Source organism: Odontesthes bonariensis, chromosome 23, assembly GCF_027942865.1.
Source record: "Odontesthes bonariensis isolate fOdoBon6 chromosome 23, fOdoBon6.hap1, whole genome shotgun sequence".
Lineage (NCBI taxonomy): Eukaryota > Metazoa > Chordata > Actinopteri > Atheriniformes > Atherinopsidae > Odontesthes > Odontesthes bonariensis.
In genome coordinates this window covers 28,149,833-28,172,855 of record NC_134528.1, presented here as the reverse complement: position 1 = coordinate 28,172,855, position 23,023 = coordinate 28,149,833, and the positions used below count along the sequence as shown (strand labels likewise).

At 39.8% G+C, this 23,023-nt stretch overlaps 1 protein-coding gene across 7 annotated transcripts in view; it reads right to left on the bottom strand.

Annotated features, from left to right (window-relative positions):
• The window catches only part of myocd (myocardin), a 182,075-nt gene that overhangs the window by 71,225 nt on the left and 87,827 nt on the right, over positions 1-23,023 (bottom strand). For all 7 annotated transcript variants that reach the window (XM_075457391.1, XM_075457395.1, XM_075457393.1 and 4 more), the window contains exon 3: positions 108-302. In XM_075457391.1, the coding sequence (XP_075313506.1) occupies positions 108-252 (145 nt within the window). In that variant the 5' untranslated portion in view covers positions 253-302. The remainder of the gene's footprint in view (positions 1-107; positions 303-23,023) is intronic.

Here is a 23,023-nt window from a genome sequence, read left to right as displayed (position 1 = left end):
AGAATCTTTTTAGCATGGATTTGAAAATCTACAGTATGTTTGGAGGACGGAGTGCCCATATGCTCAGACTCCTAGAGAAAATAAAAACAAACGTAATCCAAACTCACCATTTTTGCCCTCTGTTGATTGTTTCCTCAGTCTGTGGTTTGTCCTCTCTGCCTGCTGTCCATCATCTCCACGAGCCTGTGTGGCCCTCTGCGGGAGACCAGGATGCTGTCTGTGGCGGACCTCTGAGCATTTCACAGCACTCATGGCTCCCACTTCACTCCCCAATGGATGACATTTCTTCTTGGGTCACCTCCCTTCAGAGGAAAGAGACACCCTGAAAGCACATGCTGTGTGCACATCACAGTAAGAACGTCTGACTCCAACTAAGACCTCAGTCAGCTGTGACAGTTAAAAAGCCAAAGTTGATTGAGTTTGAATAAGCATGAAAGTAACAGCAAACAGCCATTTGAATGTTTGCATTTGAAAAATCCTCCTTGGTGCCGGGAGCTGGAGCAAAGCCCTGTTCGTGTTTGCAGAACAAAGCACGAGTCCCAGATTTTGCATTGTTTCTTTTTGAGGTCCATCTCCACTCAGGCAGACGGCAGGCGCGTGCCTGTTTGTTTACAATACTTTAAGCCCACTTTCAACCACATGCGTGCGTCCCTCCATCTGCCTCCACTTTCCTCTGCTGCAGCCAACTTACAAATTTAGACAATTTACAAAGAGCAGGCTTTCCTACCTCCTGAACAAATATTAAACATATCTACACCATGGTTTCAGTAGCCTAGAGATCCCCTACGAGGTGTCCCGAAGTGAAAAATGAGCCTCATACCCAGGTCTCAGACAAGCCAGGTCCTCTGTGCAGCCTGCAGCTCTATGCACTATATCATCTCCTGTGGCCTGCACCTCAAACATACATTTCTGTTTTCTTTAATAAGCTTTCTTTGGAAAAGCCCTGATATATTTGACACGGCTGTAGCTCAGGAGGAAGACAGTTGTCAGCCAATCGGAAGGTTGGTGGTTCAATTTCCGTCTTCCCTGGAACATACGCACGTCAGAGTGTCCTCGGGCAAGACACTGAAAGCCACATTTCCTCAGATGTGTGCGTGTGTGTGATAGAGAAAAAACACAGCATGTAGCCTGTAACATTGTATAGCCTAAAATGTGCTGTGTGCGTGTGTGTGTGATCACATTGCTGAATGAATTGTTATATTTTTACTGCCTTAACGTGAACCAGTTATATTTGTGCAGTGGGTCCTTCTACACAGGAGAACAGCCATACCACTGCCATAAAGACACATAGAATAAGAATATTGTCCAAAGAAGCACCAAGAAAGAACTGGAGGAATCAGTGGTCATGGTTGCTGTTTTCCTCATCAAGAAGTGGAAACATGAAGAGGAAAAATGAACGCGGGATAGCCAAAGGCAGAAAACAAGAATAAACGCTGGTGTGGTTTTCCCCAGATTGAAATCGATTATGATGATGCTGAAGCTGCTTGATTTCTCCTCAACAGTTAATTTAGTCTTTCAATATAGATGCAACTTGTTGGTTGATAAAGGGTGGATGGCATTTGAGATAGTTTCTATCTCCAACTTGACCACTATCAGTAATTATTATACATTTTTAGTGCAGTTCAGGTAAATGTCTCCATATAGCACCTTCAGTCTTGAAAAACAGTGATGGGACTGTCATTGATACCTGGTGAGATGCTACACTGAGTGACTGCATGACGAAATTGGTGTAGAAACCAAAGTCAGTACAGACCCCTTTCGTCATCCTTGCATTGGTAAAGAAATGCCTGAAAACTACACTTCCTGAACGTGATATGGTGATTTATGTGAAACAGACCTGTGTGGACACAAATGTACATGCAAGATAAAGAAATAATTATTTGAAGTTAGAAGAGATGTGTTTCTGTCTTTAGACATTACGTTTTCATTGCAATGAATGGGCAGCTCACACATCTCCCTCAGTGTGTTATAGCCTATGTGATATGGAGCGGAAGAGACTTCAATTCAAAAACTACAACTGAGATAAGGACTGAGTGATTAGTTTAGTCCTCAACCCTCAGTCATAGTGACAGTTGATTCTTCATCCCTCCACATTTTGCATCCAAAATGTTATGGCTCAACAGCAGTCTCAATCTGATAGGTGTAATTACAGGACTCATGATAAATGATGCAACAGAATCAGCCAAATCGAGAAATTTACTCCTGCCAAGAATTAGTGTAGTTGATTAGTGTAGGTCCATCAAAAAAACCAAGTTGAGTCTGACAGCCACATGTAGGCCAAATGCAGTTCAGCATAAGCAGCATACCTGGGTGCCTAACTTTTTGTAATATCTGGCTCCATTAGTTACCATAATGGTGGTAAACCTAAAGTTGTGATGAAGACGATTGGTAGGTGACTGCTCTTCCTCCTGCCACATGTGTTTTTAGTGATAGGTGTTGTTTTACTACCAGTTTACCTTGTGGTTACATTTACCCCTTGTTTCTTAAATTTAGAATGACTTTTAATTGAGGCTTCATACTTGCACTGAGGTAGCATAAAATCATGCAAGCATAGTACTAGTAAATTTAATATGCAAATATCCATAGTTTTGTGTCTTTCTTTATGACTGTTGTGCTTTGTTGCTATAAATAACAGCCTATTCTTTAGCTGTTTCCAGCGGGATCACAAGAAGGGTGTAATGGTCAGAAATCCAGAGGGAGCTGGACTACCTAGATCAGAGCATCTTCTGTAATAGTTCTTGTTCTTGTCTTTCAGATAGTTCTTTTTATGCAGAGTCTAGTCATGCTGCATAATCAATTTGGGACTATTACAGTGACCCCTTTATGCATGATGGACAGGAATCTATGTAAACATCGAGTGCTGTATGCCTGGCTAGCTATGGCCTTACAACCAGTTATCACAGTCTGTAACGCCCAAACTCTTCTAAATGAATGTCTCAGCTACAAGTAAACGCAAATTAATATTAATCTTAAAGAATTACAGTAACAAAGAATTAGAGCTTATTTATGTGGCATAGCTTGTTGTAAAATCTCAGGAAAGGTTGACTTGGTGGTGTTCTGAGATTGGACTCACTTTTCTGGGAAATGCTACCGAAGGCACTGCTTCTACTCAGACGATATCTTGACACACAGATTACATGTAGCCTTGTTGAAGGAACAAAAAGGGGTTGCATGCTATACTGTACATAAACATCAGCCGAGGCAAACAATAACAAACCCGTGCATTTACCTCTGAAACAAGACAACAGTTACAGTAAATCATACTCTGTTAAAAGGCCCGAAGAGACTGCAACTCCTTGCAGCATCAGGAGGAACCTCTTTAATGAAGCCTTAACTGATGGGCCTGGTTTGAAAGCCCACCCAGAGACAGATAGGGTCCACTCTGATAATTTATACTGCAGTGACAACCACCACAGGGAACAGGCAGAGATATGCAGAGTAAAATGCCGCCTCAAAGACAAAGAGTGGACAACAATAACACCCAAGTTCAACTTAGTGTTTCATATTAGCTCATTGTACGATAAGTTATCACGATCTTCTTTTTATGACACAAGACTGACTGAGGAAAAATGCCTTTTCATTGTGAGGCTTGAGGGAAGAAGTGTGGATTTAAAAAAGGAGAAAAGGAAAACAAGGCTCTTCAAAAGAGCAGGGTTATAGTCTGATGCTATCTAAAGAATGGTGGTCTCTATCTCTGTGTCAACACAATAAGAGCCAAGACACGTGGCATTTGAAGCTCCATCAAGATGAGCTGATAGTAGATCCCACTTAACAGTTGTCCTATTTGATTTCCTCTGAAGGGGTGCATCTCTTCTCGTTTTATTTGCCCTTCTTTCTAATGACTCACAGATCAAGGGTTACAAGAAGAATGGGAAGTCACTCATCTGGTGACCTTGCTATATTTTCTGCATGATGGGATGTTAATCTTTATTATGTGGTTGTATGAAAGTAATTGGTCACAGATCTTGCTTGTGTGCAAAGATACCATGTTGAATATTTAGTCCTTGACGTGTCTATGTGAAAAGTATATGTTGTGAGACAGGTTTCTTTTAAAAAAGAAATCTCTGAAAAAAAATTAATTTATTCATGAGATTCTCTTAACCGCCGTTTTGTGAATATCAATACTGTGCATAAAAATGTTTGGACAATGATTCTGCCATCCATCATCGTAAAGAGTTGAAGCTTGGCAGAGAGCTTTGCTGTTTAAGTTTATCTACTGTGGAACTGATGTGAGTTTCTTGTTCTAAATCAGGAAATGTTATATTCTCCTCATCCATCCACACATACATGAGGATTTCCAGCATTAGTGAGGATTACTGTAAGTGGCATGACGATTACTGTAAGTCACGTACTTCTTGATTCCATTATTTTTACTTGTTTTAAGCTTTTTTTTCCTGAAAAACATTTAAATCATCACTGTGAATTGAATCATAACCTCCCAATTCTAAACTCATCTTTTTGTCTTTTTGCTCAAGTTGAACTGACGTTGAAGTCATTAGGAAATCGTTCAGTTTTTGGTATTCAATTTGATTTTTGTCCTTTTATGGTCAGATTTTCTTCTAACATGGGTGTTTTCAAGAGGGGCATGATACCAATTGCCATTGTCTTTTTGATTCCCCTTGTGACGGAAGTATAAGTTCCAATGATTTTTCTCTGAGTCACAGTTGGACCACTTCTATAAAGTGGATCTGAATGAATCTTTCCCAGCTGAATCATGATTGCTGAAGATAGAACGCCATGTTGGAAAGTTTTAAGAACATGGTAAAAGTTAACCATGACTTACAGTACATGATGCAATTAAATAAGAAATGTCTGGTCACACAGCATCAAATTTTATTGTGTGGATGGAAGCTAAAGATTATAGTGTTGAGGAAATGACTGGCATGACAGAAACAAAGCTGAAGCAATCACATGTCTGATCATACACATACCGTATGTTGATTATGTTATACAGTAGCCCTTGTTGTGAATCAGAGTGTGGCATAATGATCCTTGACATGAGTTTTGACTTTTGGTTAATTTGCAATCACTGGAACCAGACTCAAGAAAAAAGGGGTAGCAAATACTAACCAGGCTCTATCGTATCAAGTTTATGAATATTTTTGGATTTTGGATTTTCATACCACTCACTTTCAAGGTTCTTCTGCCCAGCTTATTTTTTCTTTGGTATTTGTGTATTAAACTATCTTCTTGTGTTTAAGTTAGATAACATGTGCAAAGTCCACCCTAACAGCACAGTGGAACGTTCCAGACTGAATTTGATGCTGTCGACATACATTTAGGCACCACCATGACATTGATATGAGGCTATGACCTGCTGACTCGATACCATATCATGAAAAGCCAGCTGGACTGCAAGTAATATATAATTGTAGAATGAAATGAAACAAAAAGCATTTCAGGAACCATAAACATTGAGGTTATCTCATTGTATTCATTTGAGAGTTACACAAAATAGCAAGTACTGCTTTTATTACTCAGCCCCAAAAGTTGGCTGTGGGTTACTCGTAGTCTACTTCCTATTATAGAATACTTATGTGTTAACATGGTCATTACAGAATTTCTCAGCAGTTTTACTGTAATCTAGCATTTGTTTAATTTATGTTGGACTAAAATTATGGATTGCTGTATTTCACGGTGAATTATAATGTACTCTTTCTGTTTCTACGTTTTTATATTTCAAACCAGCGATTCACACATTAAGCCTTTAGCAAATCTCTTCATCAGCTCTGGTCTCTTTCATTGATAAATTATTCATTCGAGTGGTCACATCTGGTATGTTTTCTTTCCTTTTGTGCCTTTCCTGCTTCTCTCAGACTGTCCAGGGTTTGGAGGCGACCACCAGCTGAGCTGAAGCTGAGCCAAACGTACGGGAGGCTTCAGGCCCTGTAATATTTACGTTGGTGTTAGTCCAGGATTTCAAACGGATGACTGTGAATTTATGTTGCAATCAATATGGGGGGATTCTCCAGCTGAGCTCATTATGATAATGCCTTCTTGAGTTCTGCTTAATAGCATTTGTTTAGCACATTTTGATGGAAGCACCATAATTGGTGGTTTCCAGCTTAGCTAAAGTACTGTTATAATACAGGTCCACTTGTTTATGACTTCCATCGAAGGTTTAACTGACTAACTACTGGAATGCTTTTATCTCAGAGGCTTTTCTCCAAGACTGAACTCTTATTCACACCATCATCAGGCCCAACGGTAATCTCCAGTAATTTCAGCATCCAATACTGTAAGGTGCATCCTCATGTCTCATGCTGCTTTAATCCAGCAGCATGATAATACTTAGAACAGTGGAATGTGAGGCTGTATCTGTGATGGGTGACATGTTGTATTCGAACGAGACAATTTGCCTCTCGACAGGCCAAAAGAATGCTTTTATCCTCCTGCAACTGTAGCAAAAATCACAGCAAGCAGCCAACATTTTCAGACAATGATTTGTGTAACACTTTGCTCTAACCTGAGCCTTTACACACACTGCTGCTGAAACACGTGGTGTTTCAAGATTTGTTTGAAAGTAAATAGACGTGCAAATAGTGAGTCGGAATCAGCTCTATGTACATGGCCCTTCACTTTTGAAGTTGTTATAAAATGATTTTTTAACAGAGGATTTGGCAAGATTTAGAACTTTTGCCATTCTATAATAAACAATGGCACGGCCATAGTGAAAATATTTACTTAATTCTTTAAAGTGACTTATGGCAACTTTGGCCACTAAACAGAGTGTCATGAGTGTTATGGCGTCAGGTGCCACAGTCTGTATAAATACTCTGTGTACACTTGTTTATAGGAAAACCCCCATCTGGCTTCAGCAAAATGCAGTCAGACATGCTGGTGACCCCTGGGATCTTTTTCAAATGGAAAATATAACAGGGCTGTTTGCTAAGCGGGGGGATAGCTGCACGGCAGTCAACTGTCAACTGACAGACAAGACAACATTGTAAAAGACTGCAGGCTCCACATCCCTGAGCCCAGCCCTTTCTCAACCTGTAAACACAGAGCCTGGCTTTTGAAGAACTATCCAAAAAAGCCCAGTGGCCTTTATGTCATCCCCCATTTACAGGATTTAAGGATGACAGTGTTGTAGTGCAGTGCAAACTTAAAAGTTCAAGTATGTAACAACTGAATGAATTACACACATCTACAAAATGATACAAACTGTGAGGATGTAGGATGTAAAAAAATCCTTAAGAATCTAAACAAAACAGTTACAAACACGAAGATACATGAAGATAAACTGGATTCTAAACTATCACAACTCTCTTCCAGCCTCAGCTCATTCTGGGATTTATATCAGTACACAGGATTATTAAGCTTATGCATTAGAAACTGTGTTAAACAAGCCAAGCATTTTTTTGTTACTTTTACCTATTTTATGACCAATGTGGTTTAGTCTAGAAGGCCCCTAAAAGCAGCGGGTGACAGTTGATGCATACACAGAGCTGCTGTAACGTATGGCAGAAAGAGTGTTGGAAAAAGTTGAAAGGTCAGATGTTTAAAATAAACAGGGAGAGGCTGGAACAACTGGTTTGGTTGAACATCTTGAAAGAAAGGTGACATGAAAGAATATTGGTAGCCAAAGAGTTTACTTTCATGTATTGGTCGAAGCTTCTTGCCTTTTCAGTTGCGATGAATCTATACAGATTTTATTCCATAAAAAAAGCACAATAGGGACAATAATCAACAGTATTTGTTATCCCTTCAGATGAAATTTCCTTTTTTATTGTTTATTAGGGATTTTCGTGAAAACTGAAAATGAAAAAAAAATCCTCTTTTTATTTTTCTGCAGCAAAAAAACTAATTTTGGAAGCATGAGTTATGTTGCAGCGTTTTTCTAACTATTATCTATTATTGCTACCTCATTGTTTATTGGCAGAGGACTACTATTACTAACTTGAGATACTTAATTAAAAATTATATTTGGAATCTGACAACTAAAACTTTAGCTTACTTAAAATATGTTGTATTTCTTTTTTTATGCATGATTCTTACATGGCTCAGCTTAATCTTTATGCTGTTGGTGTTACTGCTCTCCATCAGGAGTTGTGTTGCACTTTTTGGTTAGCTTACTCTTTAAAAGAAATGGTGCATGTTTATGCTTTTCCAGGTGGATTAAACAAATCAACTTCTTATTAACCTTATATTCAAGGTAAACACAAGAAACCTTTGCTAAAGTAAAAATAGACCAGACTCAGTGAAAAATTCCCTATAATCCCTATAAAGACCAGTGAGCAGTGCTGACCAACATGTCATTGGGGTCATCAGGTGGGAACCTCCTTTCATCAGTGTTTCGTCTAGTTGGGCCCACGGCACCTCCAGGAGGCTAGACAGTGATCACTGGCGTCCCAGAGTCACCCCCCTAATGCCAGCCAACACTGCCCCTCGCACCACAACAACCATCTTTTTTTCCACAACCACAAGCTACCCCAGCCTCTCACCAACTGCACACCAGTCACAGCGGGGTGGGGATACAAACCCTGGTTCGGATAGGGGGTACAAATAGAGGAGGTACAGATAAGTAGGAATTGGATTCAGGTAGAGGGTAATGAAAGTATAGAGCAGGGGTCCCCAAACTTTTTTGGGTGGGGGCCACATCAACTTTCCTTTCTGTGATGGGGGGCCGAGGTCAGTCTATAACAGGAAATGATATGGACCAAAGTGACAACCAGTATTATTATGGAGATTATAATGATCGTTTGTTGCAGCTGCACTTCGCTTGGCGCCACCTGTTGGTTTGCGAAAAAAAAGTAATAAAAAGTCTTCACGTGTTTATTTGAAGTACCACAGATACACTTTTTATTTATAGAAAATAAAAACACAAGCTAATGTCAGGTAACAATGAGGTGATGTGATTTAGTTATGTGTACGATATGTACATTATGTCCCATTTCCTCTATTCGCCTGGTTACTGTAGATGCCGACAGACTAACCGCATTCAGGGCATCTTTCTTGTCCGGACAGCATTCAAACACTTCTTAATGAACTCCCCATCACTGAACGACTTTCCACAGCTTGCTATCAGTTTAGCTACCTTGAAGCTGGCCCGAACGGATGACAGGTTCGTCTGTGTTTGGCGTAGCATTGTACTCTACTGGGCAACTTTTACTTTTGACATGTTGAGCTTTTAGCTTATACTCTTTTTTTCAACTTTTTAGCTTAGCCACCTTGTCTCTCCTCACTTGACCCTGCAAGCTAGCATACTGCCCTCTGTGGCGAGTTTCATAGTGCCGGCGAATGTTGAATTCTTTAAACACTGCCACTGTCTCCTTGCAGATTAGACAAACTGCTTTTTCCTTGCACTGGACAAAAAAATATTCATTCGTCCACTGCCGTCTAAAAACGAATATATTTTACGTTTCGACATTTTGTTTTCTGCTTTTCTTTTGTTAGCTCGACTCGCCCGTGCGCACTTGACCGTTGATCACAAGCAAAGTCAAGTTGGAATATACCATTGTTTGTGTGTGTGTGTGTGTGTGTGTGTGGGGAGGGGAGGGGGGGGGGGTTTAAAATGAGCTACAACTGTAAATAATTCGTAAATAAGGTAAATCTTAATTGAAATGCCAACCTTAATAATTGAGTGCTGATATTTTATAATAAGAAAGTAAAATTTGAAGAAAAAAATAAATAAATAAATAGGCCATGTTGAGAGGGATTGTTAAGCGGGCCACTCCAATTGTTTAGGCGGGCCGGATGTGGCCCACGGGCCGTAGTTTGGGGACCACTGGTATAGAGGATGCCAGAGGTGGAGGCATGACAAGACACACTAGCAGATTCAGCAGACAAACTCACCTAAACAGTCCTACACTAAAAATGCCAGCAAAAACAAGGCCATACAGGCCAACTCATCTAAAATGGCCAAGAGAGTCTGGCTGCAGACCTGCACTGTGAGGACCGGAGGTTGATTCGAAGCCTTTCAAAATAAAAGCGAGTGTACCGGAAGCTCGTATTTTTTAATGTTTTAAACATTACATTTTTAAACGTTACGACCACTTATAGGGTTTTTCTACATATAATCAACGGACACTAGACGTTAAAACATTATTGGCCTACTCAAAACATGCATTATTTTTCTACAGTATTTTAATTTAATTTAATACGCAAAAACAACAGCTGTTAGTTTAGTTTGCACTACAAATTCATTTTGAAACAATAAATCTCTGTAAATACACCTTAATGCATGATGGCATAATGCTTCTGCGCTCCACCCTATTCTTTGCTTCTATACCATTATTTATCGTTGAAAATGTAACCCCCAGCACTGTTGGATGCATTTACATATTGATTTACTCAATTCTTTTCTATAGGCATATCTGTGTGTTTACAAGTCTAATATTATATTATATATTCTAATAACATTCTATTAATATTGTGAAGTGTAATAAGTGAATTACTGAATACCTAGTTACATGACCCAGATAGCCAATAACCTCTGTTACAGGAGAAAACAGTAGACACAAAACAAACTTTCAAATGTCTTTTTCTTTTCTTTTTTGTAAGTGATCAAAAAAATAAAAAATCTAATACTCCTTTCCTCCATACTCCACAGTTCTTTCCAACTAAGCTTTTTCTTCTCTACACCGTCCCAATTCAACCACCACCCCTGCTTAGCCTGAGCCACTGCCTTTGTACCCCTTAACATTTCCTCCTGTCTACGAATCTGCTCAACAACTAGCTTTCTCTTCTCCTTGGGACCTGCTCTACTCCACACCGGTTTGCCTGGGTGAAGCCCCAAGCCTCCCCAGCCTATTTGCACATTACCCACAATCTCTGCATGTCTAAGAGTTGTTTCTGCCTCCTGAGCTGCCATTCTTGGATTCCACTTCCTCCCCTTGGTCGGGTTTAGAACCACCTTACTGACTACCACATCTTTACTCCCAGCTAACAGGAGCTCTGTCCTAACTTTAAACTCCTCTACTTGACAATATACTGGGAGCTGGAGTATGCCTTTCCCATACTGTGCCACAGTACTTAAACATCTAGGAACACCTAGCCACTTCCTAATGTAAAAGCTAACTAGATTTCATCGTATTGTGTTGCAGCGTACCACAGACATTAATTGGTTACAAAAATTAGGTGACAAAGTTAATAACTGTCTGATGCAAAGGTGATTCTCAGTGTGCATACATTGAAAATACATTGTAAACCTGGGATTTTGTGGCAGTTATAGGCTGCTCAGTAAGTTAAGGAAGTAATTAGTAATTCTAAGTTTGTAGAATAATGATTTCCTCTCAAAAGAAAAAGCATGTGTCCTTTAGGACATCTTAATGAAAGCAGTTGTATACATCAAGGTATAGCTTGTGTCAACGTGTCTTTCTGCTGAAATGCTTTTGCTTTTTCACAAGTATGGAAATTATTCCAGGTATCCACTCCATTTTTAAGCATGTGCACGAGGTGTGCATGTTCCATGCACCTGTTTTTCTTTTTAAAATTTGTATTTAAATCTTTATTCATCTTTAAAAATTTCTATTGATTTATTTTCATCCAACTTTTAGGAACACATATGAACATTGATGTTATAATCCAGCATAATAATAATAATGGGGCCTTATATGGATGTATGCTGAGGTAATGGACGGGTCTTATTAATGCTTTCAGCCAACAGATCTCTGTGCTACTCCAGCAGAAAATTGTTCTCCACTTATTTTACCCCGACTATCACAGTTTCAACCTGTGTCGAGACCTGTTGCTACAAGTTTTCCTTTTATTTTTCTAAATGCATATTTTATTTGGTTTCAAACACAACCCAAGCCAAATGATATTAAGTTTAGAAAATAAAATAAGGGTGTGGAAAAAATACATGAATGCATGGCTTGGCCTAAAATACCAGCTCAACTGCCAGTTAATAAGGCATGTCATCTCAGTGTGCATACATTGAAAATACTTTAAATACATACATTTCGAACATTCACATTTATGGCTTCCAGAAATAAAAATGGAAAGACTGCAAGTTGTATATGTTTACAATTTTAGCCTCAGTCCTCTTTCTCCAAATTCTACTTTAAACTGTTTTATTTTAATGTAGGAATGATAAAAAAAAATAACATTTAAAAGAGATGGGCAACTGCATACTTTATTTTCATTCTATTTTTTACTCAGCAGGGTGAAAAAATGGATTTAGGTCAGTATGGTATGTTTTTCATAAGTGTGGCAACTGTATCTCTCTGCGCTTACTTTCTATATGCAACATTGAATGTTGTTTTCTGCTTGTTTGAGGAGAGTAAATTTAATACATGAAGAATATCCACATCAGAGCACATCCATATTAATGGCACGTCTGCATGGTTTTAGTTTGCTGATATACAATTCTGTTGCAGTGCCATTTATCAGACTATTGATATGTGTTTGTTTTTACAAAAATAAAATGCATAGCGTTGCTCCAACCAAACTTCCAAACTTGTGTCAGATGGCTGCAAGCAGTGTATGAATTTTGTGATAAGTATACGAGTGTAAGTGAGAAGCTGCAGTCGGTCCAACATGTTTCTACTCTCATCAGTGCAGCTGGGCTTCTCGTATCCCCCTCCTTCAAACTGTTTAGCTTGATGGCCTTTATTCCCATCAGTCACACAAGGAATGGAGCCATGGGCGTTTCATCAACACAGTTCACTGTGAAAACAGTGGAAGATGTCCCAGGCCCACTCATGCACACACTCAACAGAAATGAACTGCAATGGTGAGCAGCAGCAGCAGGGACTTGAGACGTGTCTTGTCTGGACGTTAATTCCAAGATATGTTCAAATATTCCAGAGAAGAGGATCAGTTCATATTTTACAGTTCACCAGATGCATCCAGAGTGTTATGAAAAACATGCTGTCTATGAATTCATCATCATCCAACCCTGTCCAGCCCTCAGAACTCAACAAATACTTAAAGTCAGCGGCACGTGGTGGATGAAGAACTATTAAGCATTAACAGCTCTAAATTGAATCCTGTCCACTTCAATGTCCATAGATAAAACAGCACCCAGCTGAGTCGCAGTGGAAATTAACCAGAGGAGGTAAAAACTCTACATAAGCTAAATACCAATAGAACACATACAAAGAAACAAACATCCAGTGGAGTGAAATGTCCTGTCGGTTAGGTCCGTGCTGCAGTGCACTTTAGTGCTCACGAATTACACAACCTGAGAACATCAGGCCCAAGGTTACAAAATATGCTGAACGATGATTTACGAACAAAGTAAACGAGAGTTCAAATGTTTTATTGCCACAGCAAAAAAAAAAAAAAATCATGACTTCAATTAGTTACATTCTTTGTTTCAAAGTAAAGATGAATAAAAAGCCCCACAATGAAGCCATGGAGGGCACAGATACTAGTACACGGAGGATTGTGACCATGACTTCTGAACTGGGCGAAAACTGATCCAACTCACAGGAACACAGAGGACCAATTTAAAAAGCTAAAAGAAATTTTCTTTCTTTGCCAGACATTGCTATTGTTCAAGGATAATGGAGTTATTATCTGGAAACTGGAACATGTCATCAATAAAATACACCAACCAATTAATATGTTGGTCTGGTGTCTGGAAAGCATGGATAAATTGTTGCACTGGTGCTCTGCAAACTTCACTGACACAGCTTTGGCATCAGCTTAGTTTGCAGCAAACAGGAGAGCAAATTGACACAAGTTCTTACAGTTTGTTCATTACCCTTTGGGGGCCTTTTCTATTCAGAAAACAGAAAATCCAAAGAGCTACAAAGGTCTCCACTGTGTTGGACCTCCTAAAGAACAGCTCTATCTATATAGTGGTGTCTATCTACATATTGACACCACTGCTTTGTTGGAGCACTTAAGAGAGAAAAAACAAGATATCTCCCAATTTAAGGAGCTCTTTAATAACTTTTTTCTCCAGTAAGTTAGCCTTCCAGCCATGTATTCTGTCAGTTTATTGGTCTGTTCTGGATCAACTTTCACAGAAGCATCAACCATACCCTCCAAGATTCAATTCAAAGAAATATATCATTTTCTTTCTCTGCAAATCGAAAAAAAAAAAAGAAAAAAAATTAATTCCACGGGTTATCAATCAGATTTAAGTCAAGTGAGAAATAATTCAGGTCTTTATTCTTTAAAAAATATCTATCTTTAATAATAATGACCAGAAGTTGAAGCACTATAACTAACCAAAGTACTTCACCTTTTGGCTTACCAATAAATGAGAGCCAAAAGATGAAGTATTGTCCAGGGTTAAACATCAGCTGATTACAATCTTAAACCCTAAAAAGGTCCCGCTAGCTCATCTTTAATGACAACAGCCCATAACAGCACTACTCTCCCGCCATGATGGCACTTAACTTAAAACAGTGTCTGGTGTCCATTCGTGATTCATCCACTAACACACCCATCTGCTCCATCAGCAGTCATTTGATCTTTGAAAGAAATCCTCTGTCTTCAGGTATTTCCCGATCCAGTCCTGACACTTCAGTTTTATCAAGTTGATGTCAAATTTTTAAAGTTTCATCCTTTTTTTTTAGGTTGTCTTTTTTCAGACCACTTAGATTGTGTTACAGTTCTGAAATGTATAGTTGAAGATCATGTTTCTGCTAGTTTCATGTTTCTCAAGCCCTGAGCTGTTCAGAACAAAATGATTGTAGAGTAGTCATGCCTCAAAAGATCAGCTCTTTTAAGAGTATAGCACAAATCTGGAAATCTTTTCAGTCACAGTTAAATTTCTTTGTTATCTTTGTTTGTTTGCCCATTATACCTGAAGCAATGCTAATGCAATACATCTTAGTCTCAGTCTGTGTGGCCACACACACTTCTTTGTTACAGAAATGCCTATCAGCTGTAAAAGATTAAAGCCATTAGTCATGCAGAAATATGAAACAGTAGTGGTCACAACCCAAATGCAGTCTGACAGCAGGGATGCAGACAGGTGGAGTAAAGTAGCAGGTAATCCAAAACACAGAGACAAACTTAACAGGAACAAACTCAGCTCGAAAAGGATCTGGCACATAGCTAAGGAAGCCAGGGAGCATTTACAGAGAGGGAGCTAACAAACAAAGGGCAGGTGGGGCTAGTTGAATCCAGGTGTACAGAGAGAGCAGAAAGCAAGACTGAGACTACCCAAAGAACAGACAAGGCAGAAACGAAACAAGAATACAGGACATGGAAGAAAACAGGAACCCCAACATGACCTTAACCAAGTCTAACAGAAAAAACATGGAAATCGGAATGACTAAATGTTAATAAAACACAGCAAAACCCCACAGAGAATGACCATCACAAGTGCATTAAGGTGATAAGGTCAGAATAATTGTGCACACAGTTTATGTGTAAGTTTTATTCTGCATATATTTTTTGAAAAAAGATGTATTTATTCAATGAATACACCCGAAGTTCAAACTTATTTAAATCTTCTCGATAAGTCCATACACGTCTTGCCTCTTACTTAACTACTTACTTAAACTTATTTGAGCTCATCTTTCCCAAAAACTCCTTCAATGATCTTACATATAATTAAATTTGACTGTTTCTAACTGTCTTATAAATACTTATATATTTATCACATCCATGTAGTTTTATTCCCAATCTTCAAAGGAAAATGTGTTTTTGTTATTACTTTTTCATCAATTCTTCATGTTGTACTAATGTCACTTACAGAAAAAAGGGAGGAAAAACAAAAATGGGTAAAATGATAATACAAATAAAAAACAAGTATAAAATCTGTGCAACACCTCGTGACTCTTCAGCACCAAAACCCCTGCACTTAAAAGCTTTTCCACTGGAAAGGCCACTATCATCCTTTTAGCTTCTGAACCTGGGTCTTCATTTGAACATCGAACAGTCGAAATTAAGTTGTCCATGATTAGCAGGATTAAATCCCTGGTCTCTCCACAAGCCAAAGTGTCTTTGAGCAAGGCACTGAACTCAAGATGCTCTCGATGGTAGGCCAAAGCATTGCATTAAAGCCCTGCCCAAGTTTGTGTGTCAGTGTGTATATGTGAAATGTACACATTTACATGTACAATGCCGAGTTGTAATCTCTGAGAGAAGACATCTTCAATCAGCCTTTGATTACTTATCTATTCAATTACAGTACTAATGGCGGAGGTATGCAAAGTTGTTATCAGTGAGTGTTACTCAATGATAAGTGTTCCACCACTTAACCTGTCTGACATCACAGCTTTGTGGCCTAGTTGCTGAACATGCTGCTGAACATGCTGCTGAACATGCTGCTGAACATGCTGCTGAACATGCTGCTGAACATGAACATGCTGCTGAACATGCTGCTGAACATGCTGCTGAACATGCTCCCTTCTGGCAGCATGAATGTGTGTTTAACTTGTTCAATACAAAGAAGCAATTTAATCTAAATACATAAAGTAATATAAATACAAAGGACCCACATAATCTCACACATTGTGGTTGCAGACTGTGACATCTTGGCTGTACCTCTTGCTCCGTCTCTGGTTGGGTAGGCTGGCACTCTCTGTGTTTAAAAAGCTCCCGGAAAGTTTACAGTGAGTGTACTTGCGCTGGGCTTTGTGTGACAAGTTTTAACGCACCTTACCCATCAGCAGAAAACCAGCCACAGACCTCCCTGGAATCCACTCTGCCACTTTCCATTCATGCATTTCCATGCATTCACAAGCTTCCTTTTGTGCCCCTTCTCAGCAAACCTCTGTTGACAATTAATATCGTCTTTGCTTGTCAGGCTGTGAGCTAAGAGGCTACTGTGTGTTTACCTCAGTTTGTCCTGTCGTGTGTCACCATTTAGAATATGTCTAATCCAAGTCTGATACAATTTCCGATACAACAATGAAAAATTATTTCTGTCCTTCCATGACCACTAACAATAACTATGTCTCCACAAGCATCTATCTTGACACTGTGAGTGTTAGAATAGTGACGAATGTAACTAATTGCTAATGGGTTACCTCACATACCAACAATGTAAACGTGAAGGTGTAGAATTCCCATATCATATTCCATGCAGTATTTCCCTGGGGAATTTACTTTTGGGGTGAACTTGTCCGAAATGTAAAGCCTATTTGATCTTAACCAATCAGTCACTTTAGGTTAAATTTCCCTCAAAATAAAGGACATTTGTGAGAGCTTCAGTTTCTAAATTACAGAAAGAAATGAAAATAGCCAACTGTGAACCATCTTCTCATTGTGAAATAAAAAGTGTTTATCTTGTGAAATAAATTGTGTTTATCTCCTATAAGAGATATCACAAAGGTCTGCAAACCTGAGTGGCTAATTCTGAGAGAAATTACTCAAAAGTCTCTTATATGTGGGTGTCGACACAAAATGGGGTGACACGTTGTGCTGATTATGCTGCTGGATGGTGAACAATAGTTTTGCTAGGTAAGCACCAGTGTTGGGAGTAACGGCGTTTAAAGCTGCAGTCTGCAACTCTTTTTCAAGCATAATGCCTGGAACTGTCCGGGGATTCTGAAAGTAGTACATTAAATACCCCAATACAAAAAAAAAAAAAAGAGTTCTCTAGGTCCCCTATATGTCCCGCTAGGTCCCTCCAAAGCCAGCAGGTTTGTTTACAAAATTGCAGACCGGACCGGTAAAAGGTAACCAATCAGGTTACGAGCTGGGCTCTGCTGCCTGTCAATCACAGATTGTGCACGCGCGATACAAGGTAGGCTCGTCCCCACGCTTATTTATCTAGACTATTGAACTTCATTACGGGCTAGTCTACTTACTGTGTCTTCCATGATCGCAAATGGCAGGTGAGTTGATGAATGAGGAGTCGTGTACGCGCATCTGGCGTGCACGTAGACGTGCACGAGTTCTCATGTATTTTGATGGGACGGGACAGGAAGTTGAATAACTTTTTATTTTTCGGTTAAAAAATAAGCATTTCTTGCATTTTGCGACTACGGAGGTCACCGTTTTCAACTTCAAGCGTTCTGATAGATCATGTAAACTCTTAAAATGCCAAAAATTAGGACTTTACGTATGACAACAACAAATCCTGCAGACTGCAGCTTTAAGTATAATGGCGTTACTAACGGCATTATTTTTCCAGTAACGGAGTAATCTAGTTAATTACTTTTCCCATCGTTACAACGCTGTTATCGTTACTGAGAATATAAAGTGGCGCATTACTACAATTTGGTTGTAAGCTTTCAGCTACACATCAGCTGCACGCTGCCTGGAGAGAGCAGGGGTGGGGATGATGACACCGTTGCAAATGCGATGATGATTGGTTGTGTGGGCGGATGCCCTGCTCACGCTGTCTCACTGCACGCGCTGACTACTACTACTAAACACACACGAGACAGCAACAATGGCGACGAGCCAGGGAAGTTCAAAGGTAGCGTTCTCTAACTGGAAGTTCTCACTTGTGGAGATAAAAGGCAAGAATGTGTATGTAACATGCAGGCTATGCCCAGGGAAAAAAAACTTTATCCACGTCTGCCTCAAGTAACTCAAATCTAATGAAGCACCTCACATCAACCCATGCGAATATGAAGCACTTGTTGCTTCTGGAGCTGCTAACCCAACCCCAAGCCCAAATGCAGCTAGCGTTAGCCCCAGCGAAGGAGACGGAGCCACTCGAAAAACAAACAACACTTGATTTTTCGGGTCAGAAACAGGTGACCACCATCACCACTTTATATTCAATATTTATGTTTTTATTTCTATGCATTATATGGCAGGCTGCAATCTATTGGGTTCAAATAAATACCGAATGTTCTAAATTACTGTATATAGTGTTTTTATTCTTCAATCAGTTAATTTAAACATATTTGATGTTAAAGATGTTATAGAACGTAACAGCGTTATAGAACATAAAAAATAACGCCACAGTTACTTTGCTGAGTAACTAATTACTTTTACAATGTGGTAACTGAGTTACTAACTCAATTACTTTTTGGGAGCAGTAGCTGTAACTAATTACTTTTTAAAAGTAACTTGACAAACACTGGTAAGCGCATTATAAAACAAAGATGCCACACATTTGATTCTACAGTGAAAGTAATCAACTTGTTTATCTCTAATTATCTTTTTACTTTTTCAAGGAAACTAGTTGATTTCCTTCTTTTTTACGTGTTAAAAATCAGTAAAGTTACCTTAGATTCTAGGAAAATACCTAGTGGTATCAACACAAGGAGAGCTCACTTCCAGGTCTTAAGCTTTCACCCCAATTCAATGAAGGTTAACTGAAATTGAATGTAACTTAATTCATATGCGCTCAAGACTGAGAAATGGTTTCAAATACATTTAAACCCTACTAAAAAGAGTTCAAAGGCCATATTTTAGATGAAGTAAGAAACTTTTTCCTCTTTTTTCAAAGATTTATAATTCTAAATCTATGAGGTACTAAAAGCTGAAAACAACAAGTGTCAAAATGTAGTTGCATTTAGAAAACTGTGTGCAGTCTGTTTCCTTTATAAATCAGTCAACCTGGAAATGTGTGAAAATGCATCATATGCTTCCCTCCACACAGCACATTCAATCATAAGTGAACAATACAAAGCAATAAAAGCAAATAAACCAACTGATAAGTATGCAGGAAACAGCTGAGAGGATGACCAAGTTGAGGAATCTAATCTTTACCTCAACCAAGAGCACCCTGGTGGAGAACACAACGAACATGGATAATTTGATAACTTCAGTTTCTTTTTGTGCTTGTACCTATCATCTACATGCAAATGTAGTTTTGGACTCCAAAAATGGACATTTTCCATTGTGAAGATTTTCACTTACTCTGACTGTAATGTTATGTATAAACTGGAGGAACCAGACTTTAGGCTTGCTACTTCAACTTGTGCACAGATGTCTCTGTTGGATACTGTTAGAAATTGGGCCGATCTCCCTTTTGTTTAAATGGCAGTGGCGAACCTAGATAGCACTGGTGCAAACCTTGCTAACAAGACTTTTTACAAGTTTGCACATGAATATACAATTACTTACTGATGATAATGTGTAATGGAGGCGTCAAAAAGCCTATAACAACTCGTTCCATCAGGAGGTGGTCCCCTGAGATGGAAAGTGCCCTGAGAGACTGTTTCAACACCACAGACTGGGATGTGCTGATCAACCAGCATCATGAGGACATGGAAGGGCTGACACACTGTCTGATGGATTACCTGAACTTCTGTGCAGATGTGGTGTCCCCTGTTAAGACTGTCCGCTGTTACCCTAATAACAAGCCATGGATAACACGGGAAGTCGAAGCTGTCCTCAACAAGAAGAAGGCTGCCTTCAGGAGCAGAGACAGGGAGGCCTTGAAGGCATCACAGCAGGAGGTGAAACACTGTGTGAGGGAAGCTAAGGACAGCTACAGGAGTTAAGGTGGAGCAGAAGCTGAAGGAGAACATTAGGCGCATTCCCACTGTAGGAACCTTTTGCAGTTCCTATAACCTTTTAAGGAACGGGGCCGTTTTTCCCCGCATTCGGACATACAGGAACTAGGGACCACGGCCCTCAGTTCCTATAACCATTTTAGCTCCTTCTCTGAGGCTGGGTCTTTTCAGGGTTCCATAGGAACACATCTGACATAGGTGTTTCGTGGTTGGTGGTTGGTAGCTACGGCCCTTGTCAGATTTCCACTTCTTCATGTTCCTGATCCGCTCAACGCAAATAGTAGAATAACCGGTGCGTGTTTAATAAGTTAAACTTACACGTGGTCTCCTTTGTCTGCGGCGCTCTGCTCTCCTTCCTTCCTTCATGAAACGAAGAAGTAGTGCTCGATTCTTCGTCTCCTGACTCTGTGTGCTCTTCCAGCCTCGATGTTAGACGCCCGATGTGATCGTCCCTGATTAATATTATCGTTATGCAGACCATGAACACAATAGCTTCTTGGTGGTGTTTTTTCTTCTCTCCTTACTTTTGCTGGTTTTGTTTTGTTTTGTTGTTGAGTGTGGCACTAAACTAACACGTCACTGTCGTCCCTGGATGCATCAGGAACGACAGAGAGGAGGGGTATCGGAGTCTGGTGGGGGACTTTGCTGTTTGGTGCCGCACAAACCACCTAGAGCTCAACACCTCTAAGACAAAGGAGCTGGTCATAGACTTTGGGAGGTCCAGACCAAAGCCGAGACCAGTCCTACTAGAGGGAGCTGAGGTGGACTCGTACAAATACCTCGGGCTGTGGCTGGACAACAAACTGGACTGGTCAACACACATCAGGCTGTATAACTCCTCACTTGGGGGGAGGAGGCAACAGGTAGCCACTAACCACCTCACATCACAGTAAATAGTTGTGTTTTTCTTTTACTCAGCAGCAATACCTATTTATTTATCAAAATGGTCATCTTATGTGCAATAATCTGCCAACCACAGTGCAATAACTTAATTCAATTTCACTAAATTATTTTTATATATATATATTTTTTTTTAATTTCTTTTTACCCTCTGTGTCTTACTCTTTCCTATTGTATCGTATAAGCTGCTGGAGATTGAATTTCCCAGAAGGAATCATCCCAAAGGGATCAATAAAGTTGAGTCTAAAGCCCTATTCGGACGGGACTAGTTCACTCCAAACGGAGAGTGCAAACCACAAAGTTCAAAGTACATAGATATCTCAGGTTCACAAATGACACCACTGCAAGCATTACACCTAAATTCAAACATGGCGCTCAATAACTACTAATGGCTACCCACAAGTCAATTGTCACACAAAAAGGCCCAGTAGTAGGTGTACACAGTGGCTACAGCCTGCAATCCCTGGTAACTGGTAAAGTTCATTAACATTAACATTAAAACAGTTAAGAAAGCATTATTACTTTATTAAGTTTAGTCCTAGTACTATGTTAAAAAGGCGAAGGCCACCACAAATCACCATGAAGGAGAAACTACAACTACTGGACCTCAGGCTGAGCCACTCGGGGAAGGCAGAAGGTGTGCAGCATTCCAGCACAGGTCGGCCGCCCTGGCCTGGACAAACAAACAAAACTAACACAAAGCAAACCAAATAAACACAGCAAAAATCATATGGAAGGAGACCGGAGCTTAAGGCTGTTCTATCCCTCCATAACGGCACTCAACTAACCACTACACTTAGCTCTTGTTAAAGCAAATGCAACGCAAACCAGAAAACTCAACTGCACAATCACAGAAGGCAATATCAAACACAAAAGCACATAAATTACTCAAAGCAAACCAGAAAACTCAACTGCACACCATCCACCTTACCCACTGCTGACACAAAGGAGACCAAGGCCGCGGGCTCTCAACAGGCCCAGCTTTTAAAGGTTCCTCTTCTTCTCCCCATGAACCCAGTATTTCACAGCAGCAAATCCCATAGCACCCCCCATTGTCCTGGCCCCATTATTGCACCCTTGCTCCCATCCAGTCCATCCGGTAACAGACACACCTAATTGTTTCTCTCTTTAAAAGGATGTGACGACATATTCCGTACTCATTACCGAAGGTCGCATTTGCACGGGATTAGTATTACCTATGGTAGATGCTCCGGACCGTTTCACAGGAGGTAGAATTCTCGGCAAAGTTTACTGACATACTCTGCTATCTTTACTGACATGGCGCGTTCGGACGGGACTAGATTTCCCGGTTATTATTACTTTACCCCAGGTCCCCCCATTAAACTAGTCCCGTCCGAATAGGGCTTAAGTCTAAGTCTAAAATGCATTGTGGAGTACACTGCCGCATAAAAGAGCGTCCAACACTAAATGTCGCTGGTTTTGGACAATATCTGGCCGGAACTCCAGGACAACTTTTGGTTGGAACTCCTAGGACAACTTTGAGAATGAGGTGGTTTTCACTGAAGAACAGCAAGATAATTTTCTTATGCCTTTGTAGCCAATACATAAAATTAGAGCTTAATCTTGTCAATGTTCTGTTAAGCAGTTCCGTGTTATTTTATATTAGGTTTGAATGCTTTAACTATTGATGACAATTGCATCTGTTACTCTCTTTAGGGTTGTTGTAATGAAAAAGACTCAGTTATCAGGAAAAGGCAAGCATAACATTGCTGAATCTGGCCACCTGTCACATTGTGTCTTCATCCTTGCATTTCAGCCCCAGTGCTCCACAAGTAGGCAGACTCATAGTAAGCAGTCAATAAAAGTTGAGCAGAATTTGATCAGAGAGG